We start from the raw sequence: 21,683 nt of genomic DNA on the forward strand, positions 1-21,683 counted from the left end.
AGGGGTGGAATGAGCCCAGCTGACACTGCCCAGACAAGGGCGGAAATGGAAAGGGAGCCACTTTGGGAAGGGGCAGCGTCACCGGAAGAAAGGAGGAGTGAGCCGAGGCTTTAAAGGGGCTTGCCCTCCTTTGTTCAGGCCATGTGCTCGCCGGTCGACGATTTGCCCATCCACCTCACCCTACTTTTATATGTTAATGCATGCTTATTATGTCATAGCCTAGTTTGTGGCAGTTTGGCGCATGGGTATGGCTCTGGAAGGGCAAGGGCAAGGGGGCTAGGGAACTGCGCCTTCCCCTCAGGAATGGCAACAGCGACAAGAGGCGACCGCCCTGTTGAACCGGGCCAAGGGGGAACATCTCTGGCTAGGAGCGGCCACCCAGCAGAGCCCCACAGTAGATCGAAGCTTGGGACCGGGCACCCGCCCTGCTGAGCTGTAGCACGTACCCGCATGACCAGATCTAGACCCATGCTTAGCCTCATGCTTCTGCTCAATAAAATGACTATGGCCAATGTATTACCCCAGCAATGGTGTGATATGTGTCATTGTAAAGGGCCTCGCACAAGAGGTGATCCACTCTCGGGCAGCAACATGCCTTCCAGCTACAGTGAACTTGGCCAGCCTTTCTTTTTTGCTGGGTTTCGTCATTCTAAGTAGATTTGTATTTTCACTCATCCTTGCCTTTGTATTTATTCAGTATTTTTAATGCTTAAAGAACATTTGAACATTATCAATGCATGATAGAATGTGCTGAATATTAACTTCATTATTTGACCTACAGCCCTACTTTGGATTTTTTTTTGTTACAGGAAGTACCTGCAGGACAGTCCACCGAAGATATGGTAGGAAGACCCTTGGTGCATTTTTCAGCGGCCAAACAGGCAAGCGGAGAAGCAGTCTATTGTGATGATATACCTCACTATGAGAATGAACTCTACCTAACACTTGTTACCAGCACCAAAGCCCATGCCAAAATTATGTAAGTGTGTCAATGGAACGCACAGATGAACACAAGAAACTGGCCTATTTGGACCAGACCCCAGGCTTATTTAGATCAGTACTGAATACTCTGCTTGAATGTGGCTTTCCAGAGTCTCTCCGGCAGAGGTCACCAGTTGCCTGATCCTTGTTTTTGCAACTGGAGATGCCAGGTGTTGAACCTGGGACTTATTGAATGCAAAGCAAGCCATTATTCCATGCTCCCCACCCCCCCACCCCGCGCATTATGGAAAGGAGGGAGTCAACTGTTTATAGAAAAAAGTTCAGAACTGCACTGGGCTAAGTCCTCTAATTGTTTGATTCCTGGTCATAATCCTCAAAGATATGTAGCAGAGTTATCACATACTAACATTCTAGGATGTGAATGCCGGAACCTGGGCATCATGTTGCCACACAGCTCCTCAACATCAACATAAGTGTCCCTGCACTGGCATATGTGGCATTTATGCTGGTCAGAGGTCATGTTACCTCAGTAGTTTTATGCCCCCTTTGGATTGCACTGTTTGGGGGTGGAAAGAGACCCTTCCTTCCTTTTCCACCAGCAGGCAGGAGTTTCTCTGTATAAACATTCTGAATGAGAACTGAAAATGTTAAGGCTCTATGTTAAGGTACAGAACTGATAATCTGGCAGATTTCTTCTGAAAATGACAAGAAAGAAAATGGCAAATTTCTTAGGAGGAAAAGAAGGCTAGAGTATTGGCAAATCTTATCCACGTTAATCACTGAATTTAGAGTTTCAGAAAAAACATGTAATTTACATTCAACTGTTGTGGTAACACACAAACTGTAATACTGGAAATACTCCTAAAACCTCAAGTTATATAGTCAGCTAAAATGAAACTTATGTTTTCTTATATCTTGGCATTTTGATCACACCTTGTCTAGGGCATCATTTAACCAGAAAATCCTGCTTGAACCATATATTCAGATAATATGGTGTTTAGGAATTATTCAGATTTGTCATCGTTGATTTTTGACTCACAATTTTGATTTATTTTCTTTTGTATGAACTGAACCCATAATTCTTTATTGTCAAGGCAGTTTCTATCACCTTATGTCCTTCTTGCAGTGTTATTTTTTCAACATTTTTCAATATTATTTTTGTGTCAATAACTGAGCATTATAAATTGAAGTGACATAAAGTATATGTATAAATAACCATATACAAGATGCTTACACAGTGCACATTATAAAAGCAACAGTGAAAATGGAGACTTGGAGTCAGTGACAAAAATATAAATGAATATAAAACTAAACAAATGATGCTACATTTCCTCATCTTTAGTAAAACCACCACTGGTAATCTTTCTCTGTGGTGTTCTTTTTCTTCAGTTCTGTTGATACAACAGAAGCCCAGAAGGTGCCTGGTTTTGTACGTTTTGTCTCCGCAAAAGATGTTCCTGGAAATAACGTGACTGGGTTGAAAAATGATGAGACTGTCTTTGCAGAGGACACTGTAGGTTGTTTGCTTTTTTGAAAATTTGTAAAATGAACAGAGTTGCCCCTGATAAACTTGCTAAGGTATAAAAATGTTACTTGGCTGCTTATTCTTAGGAAACATACTCAGCAAACCTTAGGTGATATCAGAGGCGTATTGGGGGGGGAATGGTGCCCAGGGACAACACCTTCTCCAGGTCCTCCTAGGCCTGTCACAAAGCCCCGCCCCCACATTCCCTAGGGAAGGCAGAAGCAAAGCTGCACAGAGCCTGGGAAGGCAGAGCGCTGCCACTGTCTGCCTTGGAGCCCTGCCCCCGTGCGTCCCTGGAGGCCGGCTCCTGCTGTCTCCAGGGCCTGGGGAGGGCACAAGCCAGGCTGCAGGAAGCCTGGGAAGGCAAAGTTCTGCTGCCCCCACAGAGCCCCCCCCCGGGCACCCCTGGAGGCTGGCTCTTGCTCTCCTCAGGGCCTGGGGAGGGCACAAGCCGGGCTGCAGGGAGGGCAGGAGAGCGGAGCGCCACTGCCACCGCCCCCACCCCAGAGCCCTGCCTGCCTGCCCTCCCCCCCGCATGTCCCTTGAGACCAGCTCGTGTTCTCCCCAGGGAGGCTGGGAGGGGGGTGGGGTGCCGTGATGGATGGCTCGGGCAAACGCTGTTTCATCATGTGGGGGGGCATTTGGCGCTCCCCCATGTGACCAAAAGGCATGCGCCTGGGGACATGGGTATCCCCATGTCGCTAGGGTGATACACCCCTGTGCCTTGCTCAGTTCTTTAGAGCGATGAGATCATTAACAGCCCTCACTGAGGAGTCTCCAAATAACAGACCTTTGGGCATTAGCTGCAAGGGATTTATGAGCTTTTTTGTAGGTACTTTGCTGTTCCTTGCACCCAAATTAACAAATTTAAAAATGAGGAAAGTCTGACAATTAAGGAGTGGACAAAGACTGGGATGGAAAAATGTGCAAGATATTTGTGCAAACTAATTACAAGGAAATTAGTGTTTATTAAGGGGAGAACTAACTTTTGAACAGACTAATGTGTACAAATAAAGTTGCCAACCTCCAGAAGGGGACTGGAGAACTCCCAGATGACAAAGATCAGTTCCCTGAACACAGGGTTGCCAGGGCCCCAACAAAGGGGGGGGGGGTTCCCACAGTTTTGGACTCCTCCCACTGGCACCATTCAGCTGGCTGGTGCAGGTCTTACTAGCCATAAATAGAGCCTGGGCATCATCAGTACATTGACATCACTTCTGGAAATGATGTCATTGACGAAGTGAGAGATGCTCTGGTATTTGAGGAAAACTCTATGGTAAAAACAGTTTTTTGCCAAAATTCCAGAACATCTCTCACACTGCTGACAACATGTCAACAGGCTGCCGCTTCACTTTGTGGCTGATAAGCCTCCCTCCTTTCCCATTGTTTGCCAGGAAGTACCTGGCAACCCTACCTGAAGAAAATTCCTGCTTTAAGACATTATAACCTGCTGAGGTCCTTTTCCTCTCCAAAACCCAGGCTCTACTCCCAAATCACCCAAAATTTCCCAAGCAGGAGCTGCCAACTCTATGTACAAGTAGGAATTATTCAGTAACTATCAAGAATAGTTAATGACAAAAAATGGGGTAGTAGGATGCAAATTTTTCCCATTTGAAGTGACAGATCACACCAATATGAAATGATGCAGACACAAATCCTATGCCATTTTACAAAGTAGATGTGTCAGTGTTCTTAAATGATTGCTTAAAATGTTTTAAATGTTTTACAGTGCAGCCTTAAGCAGACTTGACCTTTCTAACCCCATGATCATCAGCGAATGCAGAAGGTGAAGTTCTGCTTAGAATGGAATTGTAAATGTGATACCAAACTAGCTGTCATTTCAAAAAATAATAATAATGTATCCAAAAAGAAATATAAGAAAACAAAGCAAAGTTCCACAAGTAATGTAAACTTCCTGGACTCCTAGGTCACATGTGTTGGCCACATCATTGGAGGAATAGTGGCAGATACACAAGAACATTCCCGGAGAGCTGCTAGACTTGTTAAGATTACATATGAAGAGCTTACACCAATTGTTACCATTCAGGTAAGGAAACAGAAATGAGACTTATGATCCTGTTCAAAAAATGGGGAATTCTTACTTCTTAGATCTTTTTAAAAAATAGTTCTTTGGGAATGTTTTTATTGATTTAATATAGTTATGTGTGGCTCTGAATTTGAATGAGAAAATTTATATTTTTTTATGTTCTACATATTGATTATTTAGCCCTAATCAAATGTAGGGTAGTTGGGATGTAGCCCGTGCATAGCCTATAGCGAACAATGTTTGGCCCGTTCTACTCCCTCTCATTCCCCTTGATGCCATCCCTCACTCCCTCCCCTCCCCTCCCCTCTCTCCCTCCCCTTCCCTTGCATGGCATCTCTCCCTCCCCCTCCCTCCCTCCGCTAGGGTGGGTGCCATGTCCAGATGCCGGGCCCCCTCCCTCCCCTCCCTTGCATGCCACCCCTCCCTCTTCCTCTGCTAGGGTGGCTGGGCCATATCCAGATGCCGGGTCCCCTCCCTCTCCCCCCTCCCTTGCACGCTACCCCTCACAGTTGCCTCATGACATAGCCTCATTCTGGGATTAATTGGAAGAGGACTGTGATTGGTTAGTAAACTTGTATATAAGGCAGCACTGTGCTTAGCATTGTGAGACACTTGTCTTCACACCGTCTGGCAGAGCACTTTGTCTGTGAGAGCAACATTCTGTGAACTGAATAAAGTAGGACCGCTTCTGTGAGGCTGAATTGCTGTGTGCGTCTACGTTCCTACTGTGTTCCAGTGTGTGTTGCGCAACTCTGCTATCCAGGGTATTGAACCCCCACTTCATACCATACCCCTCAACAGAATTTTATATTATGCAGTATTTTTCCCACTTTGCCATGACTATAATGACATAACAGGGAAAAGCAGAAAATTGCTGTAGGTAAGCATGTACTTTATCAATCCAGTTTAGGCTAAGTTCTACAAAACAGCTTGTTAGGTTCAACAATAAGGTAGAGGTAATGAGATGTCTATATATAACAGTTGGTTGCTGCAACTACTGATAACTTATTCTCATTTGGACAGGAAGCCATTGAGAAACAGTCTTTTTTTGAACTTATAAGGAAGATTGAAAAAGGAAATATTCAGAAAGGGTTTGAAGAAGCTGATCATATTATGGAAGGTAAGCATGAAGATCAGCTGCTCTGGTTTTTTACCCCTCTATGAATCTTTGGGCCTATGTTATGCAGTTACTAACAATGACTAATACTTGTAGAGATTCCACTTTAAAAAATCTTAATTTGATGAGTTGGCTTCTGATCAGCTTTTGTTGAGAGGTTTCTTTATTTTTCAGGGGAGATCTACATTGGGGGACAGGAGCATTTTTATCTGGAGACTCACTGTACAATTGCTGTGCCAAAAGGAGAAGATGGAGAAATGGAGCTCTTTGTATCTACCCAGAATCCAGCAGTCACACAGGTAACCGGCTGGAAACAGATTTGAAATTGGAGGGCTGAATAGATTTGATTGATTTTTGGACTATTGTTCTTGTGAAACTGTTAGGCTTGCCCAGGGAGCTAAAATGAAGTATGGGCACTTTGATAGTTGTGAAGAATTGACATTTAACTTTTTTTCTGCTGGGGTCAGTTCATTCAATATATTTGTTCATTATATTACTATACTGCTTTCCAAATTTTCTCAAAGTTGCTTCCATATAAAACTCTAATATTAGACATCTAAAATTCAGCTAATACCCAATCAATAGAATTAAAATCAATATAATGAAATCCAATAATGAGAAAAATAATAATAAGCTCAGCCAAAAGCCTTCTAAATTGGACTGCCTCATGCTGTCTTGTGAACCACAAAGGAGACACAATGTCCCTCACATCACTTGGCAGCCTGTTTAGCAAGGATGGAGCTGCAACCGAGGACATTCTGGTCCAAGAAATCATTGACATCTTTTAAGGAGGAAACAGAAAGCAGACCTGAAATGGAATGATCATAAGGTCCATCCAGGGTCATGTGGGAAGAAGCTTGATTTCAGTATATTGATCACAATCTATAAAAACTCTTAAAGGTTAAAGCCATCTTGAACTGGACCCAGAAACAAAGTGGTAACCAGTGTAATTGATTTAATATTGTTGGAATTTAGACTGAATGTAGTCCTTTCAGCATATATGCTGCTGCCTTCTGGTCACGTTCAGGGATCTGGGATCTAAGACTGGAGTCACAAGCATAGAAACTATAGATACTATGTTACCCAAAAATGTTTTCGAAAATAGGTGGAATTAAGTGGGGCTTTTGCCTAGCAGGACTTCTGACTAACCATTGGCTGTGCAGATTTTTTAGAAGTTGTTTTGACAGCAGCTGCCACCAAGGCAAAATGATCTTTATTAATGTTATCTATTTATTTACGGTTGTTATTTATGTCCACCTTTCTCACTGGGACTCAAGGCGGATTACACCGAGTGAGTCAATACAGGATGGGACATTTGGTAAACAGTGAAATAGGATTTAGGTTGTAGAACCAACTAGAAATCTGAAAAACAGAATAGAAACAAAGCATAAGTATTAACATGGCACATTAAATTATGCAAAATCACACAGTAGGATCCAACTTCCAGCAAATTAACACATTAGTATAGACCGCAGTTCACAAATTCAAGTAACTTTGTGAATCATTTTATACAGAGCTATTGCCTGTACAGAAAAGTCCTCTTGAATAACTCAGTTTTACATAGTTTGTGGAAAGCCAGGAGACTGATACATAAGCTGTGCGTATGCAAGAAAATACTTTGAAACAATATGTTCATTTTGAAAAGGCACCCTGTTAAGCAGACCTTCTGCCTGAAATGTTGAAGAGTTGCTATTAGAGTCATGCATGACCTTACTCCATGACTCCATTGACACTGCCTCTTGTGTCAGTCATTATGTAGTTGGCTGCACCTCCTCCTAGAGTAGCCATTTAATAGTTGTTCCCACCACTTTGTATCAAAATTCCATATGTGCCCACAGGTTCAAAAAGATCAGGGACCTCACTCAAAGATATTGTTTATTCGCTTTGTAATATTGGCAAGTACGAAATATTCATCGCAAAGTCAGAAAATATCTAACCAGCAGCTATTACTATTTGCTCCTATCTGCTTATATTCAGAGGCTTATTGACACTGAAGCGATGAGATTGAGTCTCCTTAACCATCTTTGTTAGTAGTTTTATCTGCTTTGGTTTGTCTAAAGGCTGCTCAGTTTTTTGGGGGGCTCATATCTCTCTGCTTCCAGTATATTTTTATCTGAGATGTTTACCAGCAACTGATTGTCTTACAAAAAAAGTATTGGCTAGTGATGGAAGCTGAACAGGAAAATTGTGTTGGATATGGTGAAAGAATATGGAAAAGGCACTCTATGTCACTCTTGTGAAAGGGCATATGTTATACTCCTGTCGAAAAGAGAAATGTTCATTCTTCAAAACTACCAGTTTGACATTTTCAAAACAGTTCTGAACCAATTAACAGAGAAATAAAAGACTTAGTAAGCAGTGGTGTAGCGCCCGGGGGGGTGCATGATGCACTAGGTGCGCACCCCTGTGGGGGTGTGGCGGGGGCATTCTGGGGCAGCATGAGGGCAGACGGGGGCATGGCAGGGGCTCAGAGCACATGCGTGCCCCGGGCGCAGTTCCCCCTTGCTCCGCCCTTGTTAGTAAGCATCCATTTTGTTGCTAAATCAATAACATGATACCTGGTCAGCAAGTCACCAATCTTGGGAAGAAAAGTGAAGAGGTTGAGACTATACACGGGCTTGTTCAAATAGCTCCTCTGGTTATCTGGCTTTTCCCCTTGTCCATCCGCTCCCACCTGATCTGGCAGGCTTGTGAGAACTCCACCCCGCCCTCCCTGCTACTTCCTGAGGGCACCCCATGGCAGCCAGCCAAGATTTTTCTCCTTGCCTTCCCTTTCTCCTGAGCAGCAAATGGTGACATGGGGTAAATCCTGGGCCACACTGACTGGAAATTTTCAGTGTAGGGCACACCAGAGATTACCACATCATATCATATGTATGGAAATTTATCATTTATTATTTCTTTTTGACAAAACTAGGCTGATGAGCATTTGGGGGATTTTTGTTTCCATTTTAGGAATATACTGCCAAAGCAGTAGGGGTCCCATCAAATCGAATTGTGGTTCGAGTAAAGAGAATGGGAGGAGGATTTGGAGGAAAAGAGACAAGAAGCACTGTGGTATCAACTGTGGTTGCTGTAGCTGCAGTTAAGTAAGTTCTGATGAATTCAAGGCATGTTTGACTATCCTAGTTGGAATCATATTGTTGGAAGAGACACCAAGGGCCATCAAGTCCAACCTCCTGCAATGCAGGAACACACAATGAAATCACTCCTGACAGATGGCCATCCAGCCTCTGTTTAAAAACCTCCAAAAAAGGAGACTCCACCACACTCCTTGGTAGTGCATCCCTCTGTATAAGGGGATCAAGAAGATAGAAGGTAGAGATGCTTCAGTTCCAAAGTTTCCACATCTGCATTAGCAGATTCCTTTATTCTCATTCATTTAATGTATTAGATTTATAGCCTGCCCTTTTCTGGGTACACTTGGGCTTGGAGTTTTAACACATTGTGGTTAAAACAATGCATATATATCAGTAACAACTAAAACTATCATTAAAATTCTAAATTTAAATCTCTCTGGTGCTCAATATATTTCAAACTCTAACTTGAAACTACCAGGGAAGGAGGGAAAGTACAAAAGGAATGCAAGGAAAAGGTAGCCAGAATTATCAAATAACAAATAAATTATAATGTAACTGAAAACAGCAAACAAATAGCGGTAGGGAGGCCAACAAGATGAAACTGTTACTGCCTCAACCATAGGCCTGGCAGAACATCTCCATCTTGCCCTCAACCATAGGCCTGGCAGAACATCTCCATTTTGCCCTCAACCATAGGCCTGGCAGAACATTTCCATCTTGCCCTCAACCATAGACCTGCAGAACATTTCCATCTCGCCCTCAGCCATAGGCCTGGCAGAACATTTCCATCTCGCCCTCAACCATAGGCCTGGCAGAACATTTCCATCTCACCCTCAACCATAGGCCTGGCAGAACATCTCCATCTTGCCCTCAACCATAGGCCTGGCAGAACATCTCCATTTTGCCCTCAACCATAGGCCTGGCAGAACATTTCCATCTTGCCCTCAACCATAGGCCTGCAGAACATTTCCATCTCGCCCTCAGCCATCGGCCTGGCAGAACATTTCCATCTCGCCCTCAACCATAGGCCTGGCAGAACATTTCCATCTCACCCTCAACCATAGGCCTGGCAGAACATTTCCATCTTGCCCTCAACCATAGGCCTGGCAGAACATCTCCATCTTACAGGTCCTGCAGAACTGTGCCAAGTCCCACAGAGCCCGGGTCTCATTTGACAGAAAGTTCCACCCAGCCGGGATTAGAGCTGTAAAAGCTCTGACTCTTGTTAAGGACAACTGGATACTTCTAGGACCAGGGGCCATATATGGAGTTATAACTTTGCTTCTGTTCAGACCAGAACCTGTATTAGGCATCATGGAGGAACAGAACAAAATGTCAGGAAATAATGGAAATAGCCAAGTCACCCATAAGCAAAGATGGTGTGACCACAACTTGATCTAGGGCAGAACTTTTTTTTTTTGCAACAGTAGACTAACGGTGCTTTTGCTTCCACCCCAGTACATGTACTGAGTTTCTGCTGCCCAGGGACAGCTAAAGTAAAGCTGTACTTAAAGGATGAGCAGCAGACAAAAAACACCACTGAATATGGGTTGCAATTAGAGAATGAAGGGATTGAGGATGCCAGTCCTTTAATGAAGGATGGGTGGACAGAAACAATACCATGAAGAGAGCAGGGAACACTAGCAGAGACTGATCTAGCAGACTTGTCTTTGGAAACCTTCAGGTGAAAGAGAACTTCAGGGTTTACGGCAAGGAAAGAACTCTCTTTCTTCTAAAGAATAAAAGTTAACCCACTTAAATTTTTGAATCTGTTTTAAATGCTTCACCTGTTCAGTAAGCATACCACTACATTGCAGAAGCTACACCTGAACTATCTGGAACCCACGGGATCCTTGTAAATTCAAAAGCGGCTTTTAAACTTGTTGAATCCAACATATATTTTGGACATGAGAGAGGGTCTAGCTATCCAGTTAGAATCAAATGGAGATTAAGATGGGTTCTCCTTAGGAAACTGAAATTGCAGTGCCTTTAGAAATCAGCCTTGTAATATGGATCAGAAATATTCTCACCCTAGTCTCATTCTCAGCCTGATTTGTGTGGACTTTTCAGAACTGGTTGCCCAGTACGATGCATGCTGGATCGAGATGAAGATATGCTGATATCTGGTGGAAGACACCCCTTTTTGGGACAATATAAGGTAACTAGAAATTTGTTTTTAAATGACAAGGTCTCATTAATAAATGTAACTAGGATTTACAGTGCAATCCTAAATGAAGTTACACAGGTCAGGATTGTGCTGTTAATGTTCACAGCATGTGCCAGAAGATCATCCTAGGGAGAATTAGTGTGCGGCTTCAAATATTCAGGGTTTGTACAGCTATTACTTCATGGAAGTTCCTAAGCTTAGGGCCGACTCTTTAGAGATGACACTGGCATGTGTGAAGTGGAAACGTGGGAAGATAGTAATGGGCATTTGTGGCGGTTTTGTTATTTAGCACTCAAGTTCCTTCTCCATCTAATTTTGCATTCTGGAAGAAACAAACATGTTTGGACTTTGAGGAATAAATCTGCTTTATAGCAAAAAGATGCAGCAGGTTCAGTTTTCTTTAAGTGTAATGTGATCAATGTGACAGTGGCTTGCAGTTGATACACAAGGGCAGCTTTAGATATGCTGTACTTTCCCCAAGGAACTATAGTATCTCAGAGCGTACATAGAAAATAGTCTGAAAAATCTGTCTTCATCTGGAAAAACTGGAAGATGGCCTAGCCTTGTCCCTGATATGTAAGTTTCCCACTTCAAGTAGTTTGTGAGTGGTATCAAACAAGCAACTCACAAGATATATTCTAGACTGGAACAGTCCCCCATTGGAACCATAATGAATAGGCAAGTGTATGCTGTAATTGTCTGTTAATTGGTTCACCTCAATGCTTTTAAAAATAAATTTCATTTGCAAAATAAAAAATTTACAGTACAATATCAATCACATTTTTATTACAGGCAACTCTAGAACAATTTAAAAAATAATTACAGTATTACAACTGTATCTTTAAAGCTTATAACAATTATACAACTAATTGCTCAGTCTTAATTATTTACTCTGTTCCATTATTTATTCATTTATTCAGATTTATTCCGTGCCCTTTACAGTCTCAGAGCAGGTTACAATAAAATTTACAAGCTGTTTAAGGAGAATATACGCAAGATGTTGTATCAATGGGATCTGTCACTGGTTAAGGCTACAATTTTACAAGTTTCAGAGAGCAGCCTTTCTTCATATGTAGTGGTACTCTGATAGAGCAAAAGTATTTTGGGACAGGGTAATTATATTATTGACAGTGGCGTTTCAGTTTAAGGTAGACAATACTTGAATGTGTACTATTGAACTATGTAATCTCAGTTCCCAAACAATATCAGATTATCATTTTTCATCTGTTGATGGCAGCAAGACTTGTTTTTGCAAAAACATGGAAGTCAATACATAGACCATCAATTGGAGATTGGTTGATTCAAGTAAAAGGTTTGTTTGACCTATTGAAATTAACTGTGTTGCAAAAGCATCAAGTTGCTCAAAGAATATTTAGACTTATGGATTATGATATTTTAAGGACTGAAAAACAGATTTAAGTGAAGAAATAGTTAATCATTAACATTTGGTATACATAGTTATCTTTTACTGTGTAAGAGCTTAAGTAGTTTGTATATTTTGTAAACTTTATAACTCTTTGTTTGATTTGTAAACGTTGAAATTGTTGTCATAGAATAGATGTTGTCATAGAAAATAAATAAACAAACATAAAATTAAGTTTGCAACATTAAATTTGCAGGAAAGCTCTAGATTTATTATATATTGCTTTGGCTATTTTCAAAATGTTTTAAAAGATATAAAGTATAAAACTCCACTCTATTAAAAGCTTTTACTACATCAATTATCATTAGAATTATTTCATCCTTCTTTCCTTCACAGCAATTTATGATAGAAATTGTTCATCTCTTTCTATCAATTCAGAATTTCAAGTTTTACAAACAGAGGTTCCAAAGGTTTGGAGAAAGTTTCTGATAGGAGCTGGGAGAAAATAGCTAAGTATCTCTCAGTAGCGTTTTAGCTGGATTATTTTCCAGGCTCAGGAAACTCAGCTTAATGCAATTCAAAATGTTGAAATGGGAACATCTACATTCTGCAGTGTTATTACTTTTGTTCTGCTGTCCTCCAGGTTGGTTTCAAGAGGAACGGAAGGATTACCAGTCTGGAAGTTTCATATTATAGCAATGGAGGCAACTCTGTTGATCTTTCTCATGGAGTAAGTAGAAACATTCTGATCTCTTCCTGTTCACTCAGCTTCTGTTGGTGTAGAAAAAAGTAAGGTATTGAGTTTTTTAACTGAAAGACTACAATATTTGAAGGGGGCATATACAGAGATAAAATGACTATATATATTGCTAGAATACATGTAATGATATTTCAGCTGCTTTTATTTAAAATGATAAGCATCTTGGTGTAAGGTTCTTTAGGAAGTGATTTTGGGTGGTGGGGCAGGGTGCCTGATTCCCTGCCTCTTATTAGCTATTTTCAATCTCTCCTCCCCATGTCCCCCCAGTGGGGTCTATAATATTGTTGAGTGTAAATGCACATGCAGCAGTAAAAAAATCAGCTTTAGGCAGTGGTGGGATCCAAAAATTTTAGTAACAGGTTCCCATGGTGGTGGGATTCAAACTGTGGTGTAGCGCCAATGGGGCTGGGTGGGGCATGATGGGAGTGTGGCCAGGCATTCCAGGGGCGGGGCATTCCTGGGTGGGGCTGTGGCAAGGATGCAGCTGCTTGCAGCTGAGTTCTTAGGCGGGGAACGAATGCACGCAGGCGCAGGCTGCCATGCACGCTGGTGCACCTCCTGCTAGACTGCTTCAAGTTCTGCGCGCTACTACTGAGAGGAGGGGCATAACTAAGGCAAAAATCACGTGGCAAAATCACCAATTAGTAACCCCCTCTTGGCACACACAAATAATTAGAAACCTACTCTCAGGAACCTGTGAGAACCTGCTCTGGCTTTAGGGAACAACTTAGAGCAGAAAAATGGTGGTCAGCTAAAGGGTTAACGCTCTTCCTCCAGCTAAAATTATCGCCTGCCCAAAGGTTATTTTTGTTATTATTATTATTTATTATTATTTATTACATTTGATAAACCGCTCACCCCCAAAAGGGCTCTGGCCAGTGTACAAGGGCCACACAGGCCAATAAAACAATAAATTATAAACAACAACTATAATATTAAATCCTTAAAATAACAAGGCAGCATCCTAACATCTTAGCTAAAAAATTTATATATTAGCAGCGTCCGGTCCCAAGGCTGGGGGTTAAATAAAACCATGTCAGAGTTTTACTGCACATTTGCATGTAACATGTACAGTGCAATCCTAAATAAACTTACCCCCTTCTAAACCCATTGTCTTCAATTGATTTAGAAAGAATTATCTCTGTTTGTGATTGCATTGATAATCTTTAACTGGAATTAGGGGTGTGCAAAAAAAGGTAAAATTTGGATTAAGATCTAATCAAAATGAATTTTTGGAGAATCCTGGATATTTTTGAATCCCCATATTGGAAAATCCAGGATTCCTGAAAGAAAACTGGGTTCATTAGACCTGAATCTGAATTTTACCCTCTTTGTCTCCATTTCCCCTCACTTACCTGAACTCCAGCAGTGCAGATGGGTGCCTCTGAGTCCCTCTGAGAGGTTGCAGTGGTAGAGCTCTGCACTTAGTTGCAATCCCAACTTGCAGCTCTCCACCCACCAGACAGGGGATTTAAAAAAAAAATAGCAGCAGAGCCAAAGTGGCCCAAATCATGCTGAAAAAATTTGGCATGATTTGTGATCCGCTTTTCAGCTCCCTCTAAATTGCTGCCTTTTTGGGGTGAAAAATACCCCTGAAAAATACTGATTTGGTTTCTTTTTGTTCAGCTTTGCCAAATTCACACTCCTAATTGGATGGTTTTCATTTTTATACAGAATGTCCACTGCCATTTCAATAAATGGTAATTTCAGGAATGCTTTCTTAATGAAATCATGACAGTAGTGAATATTCATCATAAAATTCAATGGATTATATCCTACTACTTTGGCCCCTTCTGCAGAATAATGCACTTTCAATCCACTTTCAATGCACTTTGCAGCTGTGTGGAATAGCAAAATCCACTTGCAAAGAATTGTGAAAGTGGATTGAAAGTGCATTATTCTGCATGTGCGGAAGAACCCTAGCTCAGCTACTGGTAGTATGTTCCAATGGCACATGGTACAGCCTGACCTCTGCCTTGTGGTGATGGAACATGCCTGACACCAGTGGAATGCACCACCTTTAGCTGAGTGTGGTGGTAATATTCTTAATATCTCATATCTATGTAACTACAGGAATATATTTTCTGAAGCTGCCCTATGAATTAAAACTGTATAATTAAACTCTTATAGAACCACTGGGGAAAAAAAATACAGCTTATTACTGAAACTGTGACCCTCTAGGTGCAGCACAATTTCAGCAATTATTGGGCTGTTAGACTCAGTTTATGGAACATGTCTGGTTTCCAGTTCACTTGCAGGATTCTTTTTTTTTTGGTATTAGTTTCAGTCTTAGGTCCAAAGTCGAATATTTGTCCCTGTAAGAGTACAACTCCAGGGAAATTCAGTGATATTTGGGCTCAATTTTTATTGCTCCGTGAAACTTAATATAAAACTTAGGTAAGCTTTACCCTCCTCATCTTCTTCTTTCCTTCATCTTTTGTTTTATTTGTTCTTTGCCTTTCATCCCCCACCCCCCATTCCGATTGGGTTATGAGAGGAAAAAGTTGTTTGGTAGTGTTTTACACACTATATATTTTTAAAAATAAAACTTTGAATAATAAAATGCAACATATTGATCTGCTTTGCATCTATTGATTACCAGGTTATGGACAGAGCTTTATTTCACATGGACAACACTTACAATATCCCAAACATCAAAGGTATAGGCAAAGTGTGTAAAACAAACTTGTCTGCCAACACAGCCTTTCGTGGGTTTGGAGGTCCCCAGGGAATGATGGTTGCTGAGTCCTGGATGAGTGACATTTCCTTGAAGTGTGGGCTGCCAGCAGAAGAGGTATGTCTGCACGGACTTGTAGGTTGATTAAGGCATTCAGCCGATGTTAACATAATATAAATTATCTTTTTACCCACTGAATGTCTGTCAGTCAATGGACTCTGGTAGCAATTTCCGTTATATGATATGATTGGATTCCAGGTAATTATCGGAACCATTCATTAGTTGGATGCCCCAAACCCATTACATTCCAAGGAAATTGGGCACCATTTCTTTTCAACTAAATCTCTATACACTTTTAATGGCATTAACTTGTATGCAATGCATTTGGGATCAGGGTATCCTGTATACACTTTGCTCTAAAGATAGTTTTTAAAAGGTCACATAATTTTTTAGATGCTAGTAAAAAGCTACTAATTTGTCCTTTGCTTCTGGGAAGGTGCGGAAGCTCAATCTGTATAATGAAGGAGATCTTACTCATTTCAATCAAAAGTTGGAAGGATTCACCTTGCGAAGATGCTGGGAAGAATGCCTTGTAAATTCAGACTACCACTCCAGAAGAAAACTAATTGATGAGTTCAACCAGTAGGTTTCTTACTTTTAAGAATAAGCTTAGGTGTGCTCAAAAATTCTGCAAAGTTCTAGTGTAAACTTTTTTTTTGGTACTGTGGAGTCTTTCAATCAAGATTTGTTTCCCCCTTTTGGGCTACTTTCATTCTTAGAGTTGCAGTGCAGGTTAGAGTGAGCCACAGGGCAACCAGCTGTCCAATTCCTGTGGATATATTCCTTACATCCTGTTTGTTCTGGGCACAAAAAAGAATGGAGAAAGGCTCTTGATGGAAGTCTGAGTCTCAGTCAAAGCATGATTGCTTTGTGAGTTTCTTCAACCTGAATTACACCAAAAGCAACCAAAATTGTTTTGTTTTGATGAATGTAAGACTCACTAATGAAACAGTGATTACACGCAGGCATATCTTTTAGCTATACACAATATATATACATATAGATACGTTACTTGCAAGAGAGGCTTCTTCCATACAGATGAACCTGGGTGGTGAGGTCATGGGGGGAGGGTGCTGTTGGCAGCCTCTTCCCCTTCTGAAGTGAGGGGAGGGGGCTGCATGAGGGCTTTCTCTGTAATAGCCACCACTTTATGGAATGCCCTCATGCTAGAGGTTTGACAGGTGCCGACATCATATACCTTTCGGCTCCTGGTTAAGACTATCGTTTTCTCCCAGACGTTTGGAGGACCGATGCCATCTACCCCCAGTCCACTGGGCTTTTTCAGAACTTGTCCTCCTCTTGCACCTGAGAGGATTAAGGAGGGGGTGGGTATGTTTTTGGATATGTTTTTAGGTGTTTTTGTCCTAGGTTTGTTTTGTTTTAAGTATGTTTTTAGGAATTTTTATCTGTATGTGATGCTGCTTTATTGTAATGTGGGAAGGATTTTTAGACTGTTGTAGCCAGCCCTGGGATGCATTTGAAAGGCAGGCTAGAAACCAACTACCATAACTAAATAAATAAAAGTAAGAATCGTTTTATAATGGAACGAGGTCTTTGCATTGAACCTGTGGCGTGAGGTGGAGCGCTCTTTATCAGTTGTGTTCCCATGCTTGGAAAGCACAAAGAAATGCTTCTTCCAAACAGGTAATTTCCTGGCTTGTGGAAGCTGGCACTCACCGCATTTGTGACTTCCTTAATAGGCTTATATTCAGACCCAATATAAATGACCCCTACAGGATGTGAATTTGATCATTTGGAGGAACACTGTACCATTTGGATTTTTTAAATGTCTGAGCTTAGCATCATCACTGGTTTGCCAAGTACTAGTTTTATTTAATTCCTTTTAAATGCTAGTCCTGTTCATATGCTGGATTGTTTAGAAGGCAGCACCAAGCTATGTGTCCAGTTTAGGGTGAATGCATGTCAAAAAAACATGATTGAGAAGGTGATGCTCTTCTATTTTCCCAGGCAGAATCGCTGGAAGAAGAGAGGCCTGGCCATTATTCCAACCAAGTTTGGGATCAGCTTCACAGTTCCCTTTCTTAATCAGGTTTGAAAGCATCCTTAATTGTCCTGTAATTGGAAATTATTGTGCTTAGTAGAAAAGACAGCAAACATAATTGTGCTCAATAGAAAAGGTAGCAAATTTTTATGATTTCCTATTACAAATCAATGTACACAGCTCTATGCTTATTTTGTTGTCCTCCAGCCTGACTTCCATCAGGTGCCACACTCCTGTTTAATTGTTGTTGGGTTGATTGGAGGGGTGTAACTATCAGTTTAGAGAATGTATGGGACACCCGAAGGTCTACGGTTGGTTGTTTTACCATTCAAATGTACCTCATTATCCCTAATAAATATAAAAAGTCCTGCAGTTATAGTAGTACAATAATTATGATTTTATGATACCAGAAAATATGGCTCCTGAGCCCATCTCCTAAAACCGAGGGAGGGACCAGTGAAGAAATAATGGAAAACATAGGAAAAGTAAATAAAGAGAAGAAAGAAGGGAGGGAGGGAGGGAGGGAGGGAGGGAGGGAGGGGGAGATGGACTTTGTTGCTGCCCTGAACATCATATTATGCATGATGGAATCTTTAGGGCATTGTAAGTGTTGTTAGGTTGGTAAGAGAGGTCAAGGGATTCTTGGGTACAGGAGATACTTAGAATTTTACGTATATCTATGAAGCTGGGAAAACTGATTGTAAGTAGTCTAAATAGGACTGCAGTACATGACATCCTTCCTCTGATTGCTGTTGAAGGCTGGTGCACTGGTCCATGTGTATACTGATGGCTCAGTGTTGATCACACATGGTGGAACTGAGATGGGTCAGGGACTGCACACAAAGATGATCCAGGTAAGTGACTACAGGCCTTCCAGAACTGCTTTTGTAAATATTATCCCTGTTCCACTTGATTGCTATGTGAACTAATGGCTTGTGCAGTATCCTTTAGCAAGCTCCTTCATATATACATTGAATGCATATTTGAAGTTGAATTTTCTTTTGTTTTTCCAGTGATGTTTTGTCATACTTCATTGCAAGCTGCTTTTGGTTTTGGTGGATGATGCGTGGGATGTTTTTGCGAGGAAAAAAAGAAACAGCCCAGCTATACATGCTGATCTGTTTTCTGTGCATCCCTGAATTAGGGATATGTTATATTAATGCTTCCAAAATAATAGGAAGAACATAACATACTTACCTCACCGATTTGAGTGCAATACTGCCTGAATGTTGGAATAAGAGAAAATTTTCTATGGTGGCTTTCAAGTGACATAGTCTTTTGATAGCCATGGTTTTCTGTTTACTAAAAAGTTAAAATTAAAGCTTGCTCTATTGCAATAACATACCACTAGTTTTAAAAGGTTTTACCACGTGATTTGTTTTAAATCCTTTTGAATGAAATGTGAATCTATTAACTTCTCATAGCAAATGTAGAATTACAAGAATGTGAATATAATCTTTAGAGATGTAGCATCTTCCTTCTATATTTAATTTTACTTACAATCATAAATAAAGAGAAATTATTGGAGTGTGAAAAAGTTTCTTCCAGAGTCACATAACTGAAAGACTTTCCTTCCATGGTATTATGATAAAAAGTCTGGTCCTTTGGTCTACAAAGGACCAGACTTTTTATCATAATACCATGGAAGGAAGGAATACCATTTTATCATAATACCATGGAAGGAAGGAATACCATGGAAGGAATATCATAATACCATGGAAGGAAAGTAAATAGGCTCATTTGACTCAACATATAAGAATCGTACATATAAAGTAAATAGGCTCATTTGACTCAACATATTCATAATGAGTTGCAGTCGTTATAAATGAACTTGTTTTCCCTTTTTATAAATGGAAAATGAATTCATTTATAATTATTGAAACTTATTATAAATATGCCATGTGGAATCCACACTAGATTGGCACAAAATATTTAGCTTCTAGAAGACTTCCAGTGGAGTCCTCAGAGTCCTAATGACATCAATAGACTTAGAAGGATGTCACTCTGTTTAGGATTACATAGTAACTGTTGTGCAGGTGATAAGTCAGAATAAGGACATGAAGGATATTCTCTCTCTGCAGGTTGCCAGCAGAACTCTGGGGCTACCCACCTCTAAAATCCATATCAGTGAGACAAGCACCAACACAGTGCCAAATACCTCTCCTACAGCTGCATCTGTCAGTGCTGATATCAATGGGATGGCAGTTTCAGTAAGAAACATTACTTATACACAAAGCTCCTCCAGCATTGTTGATTATCCATAACAAGCAAATCTCCACTGTCCTTGTAGCTTCAGAACTACAGATTAGACAATTTTCTTCAAGTCAGCTTAAGGGGAAACTTGAATGTTGCATCTTGTTGTGGGATCTTTTGGTTATATTGGGTTACTTCTAAAGAACAGAAACATAACTTAATTTTGGAGGAATGTACTAACATCTGGTGCACCATGTGGCTAGAGTTAACTGATGAGTAGATCAGCCGAGAATTACAGCCATGATCTGGAACATTTTGAAGCAGAGACCTTATGTGGTCATTTGTTCTCACCTAAAGATGGGTGAAAATTACTATACTTTGTTGCAATAGGAAGGGACTGTTTTTAAATGTATCACTATTTGTGCTTTCTTTTCTTTTTTAAAAGAATGCTTGTCAGACCATCTTAAAGAGGTTGGAGCCAATCAAATGTGCCAATCCAACAGGATCCTGGAAAGACTGGGTATGTTTGCAAGCACTGGAGTTTGCAGTTGCAAGGGCTGGTGAATTAGCTTTGATTAATCAGCAATAAACTGTCCTTTCACTCTGCTTTCTGCAAGCTTATAGTAGGAAACTGATAGGCTGGCAGCCCTTCTATCAGTGGTAGATACTCCAGAGAGATATGAAGTGCTGTAGCCAGAAGGGAATCTTCATATCATATGTTGGTTTAATCACTACACCTCTGTACTGTGACGATTCTTTGTTCTAGCTTGTTGATCCTAAACATCCTTTATTCCATGCTTCCACTTCTCCTTCCCAGAGTATGGTTCTACCTTCTTCTACTACCACCATCTGGCATCTTTTTGTCTTGCATTGAGACCTGAAGGGAGTGCTACTGGGGAATGTGCACTTTCCGAACTAACTTTGCTATAAGATGTAGAGCTACCAGTAGAGCATCTGATTGCCTATAGACTACAGTTGGCAAGCACAGAACCAGAAGTGACAGGTTTACAGTCCCATCCTAAGCAGAGTTACACTCTTCTTAGTCAGAGGGCATAGAAAGGTGCAACTCTTCTTAGAATCCTACTGTAAGCCCCAGAGCCTCCAGCCCTACAACACTTACATGACAGTAAACCCTATTAAACATTGTGGGACTTACTTCTGAGTAAATATGCATAGGCTTGGGCATTATAAGTCACACATAGTCCATGGCTTTAAGTAAAAACCTTCTAGGACAGTAGAATTTGTATTTTCTGTGTGTTGTATTACACAGTGTTGGACCCTGTTTGTCTAGAGGGAATCTGTTTGTCAAAAAAAGTTTTAATAGCAAGGTTTATGTTTTCAGAGGTGCATTCCTTTTAACATGAAAACAGGTTGCATCCATTTATCATTTGATAATTAATATCTCAGCACTGATCTTTTCCAGAAATTACAGGCATCAAAGGTCTCTAAAAAAGAACCCTGTCTTTATGTTTCCACCAGGTGTCAGCAGCCTACCAGAACTGTGTGAGTCTGTCGGCTACAGGCTTTTATAGGTGAGTCAACAGTCTCAGTGGGATTTTCTGGATTGATATAAGCACCCTGAGCATCTGGAGCACCCTTTAACTGCTGCTGGTCTAGATGATATAGAATAATTACATATGAGTGTTTGGGCATAAAATAAGCATATCATTAGGTAATCTTTCATTTATAATAATGTATTTATAAAGGTTTATGTGCCTGTTTTCAGAGAAAAAGTCATATCAGTCTGTTG

The 21,683-nt window shown here is 40.8% G+C and overlaps 1 protein-coding gene across 2 annotated transcripts in view; it reads left to right on the plus strand.

Annotated features, from left to right (window-relative positions):
• XDH (xanthine dehydrogenase) overlaps nucleotides 1–21,683 on the plus strand; it is a 62,814-nt gene that overhangs the window by 32,335 nt on the left and 8,796 nt on the right. Inside the window, exons 18-32 of one of the 2 annotated variants that reach the window (XM_048509174.1) lie at nucleotides 810–979; nucleotides 2,332–2,455; nucleotides 4,395–4,514; nucleotides 5,538–5,634; nucleotides 5,806–5,930; nucleotides 8,587–8,720; nucleotides 10,782–10,869; nucleotides 12,885–12,971; nucleotides 15,604–15,795; nucleotides 16,175–16,320; nucleotides 17,707–17,788; nucleotides 18,499–18,594; nucleotides 19,822–19,950; nucleotides 20,379–20,453; nucleotides 21,413–21,465. In XM_048509174.1, coding sequence (XP_048365131.1) covers nucleotides 810–979; nucleotides 2,332–2,455; nucleotides 4,395–4,514; nucleotides 5,538–5,634; nucleotides 5,806–5,930; nucleotides 8,587–8,720; nucleotides 10,782–10,869; nucleotides 12,885–12,971; nucleotides 15,604–15,795; nucleotides 16,175–16,320; nucleotides 17,707–17,788; nucleotides 18,499–18,594; nucleotides 19,822–19,950; nucleotides 20,379–20,453; nucleotides 21,413–21,465 — 1,718 coding nt within the window. The remainder of the gene's footprint in view (nucleotides 1–809; nucleotides 980–2,331; nucleotides 2,456–4,394; nucleotides 4,515–5,537; nucleotides 5,635–5,805; nucleotides 5,931–8,586; nucleotides 8,721–10,781; nucleotides 10,870–12,884; nucleotides 12,972–15,603; nucleotides 15,796–16,174; nucleotides 16,321–17,706; nucleotides 17,789–18,498; nucleotides 18,595–19,821; nucleotides 19,951–20,378; nucleotides 20,454–21,412; nucleotides 21,466–21,683) is intronic. The other variant, XM_048509259.1, reaches the window with a different exon arrangement.

This window comes from Sphaerodactylus townsendi, linkage group LG01 (assembly GCF_021028975.2).
Source record: "Sphaerodactylus townsendi isolate TG3544 linkage group LG01, MPM_Stown_v2.3, whole genome shotgun sequence".
Taxonomy (NCBI): Eukaryota; Metazoa; Chordata; class Lepidosauria; order Squamata; family Sphaerodactylidae; genus Sphaerodactylus; species Sphaerodactylus townsendi.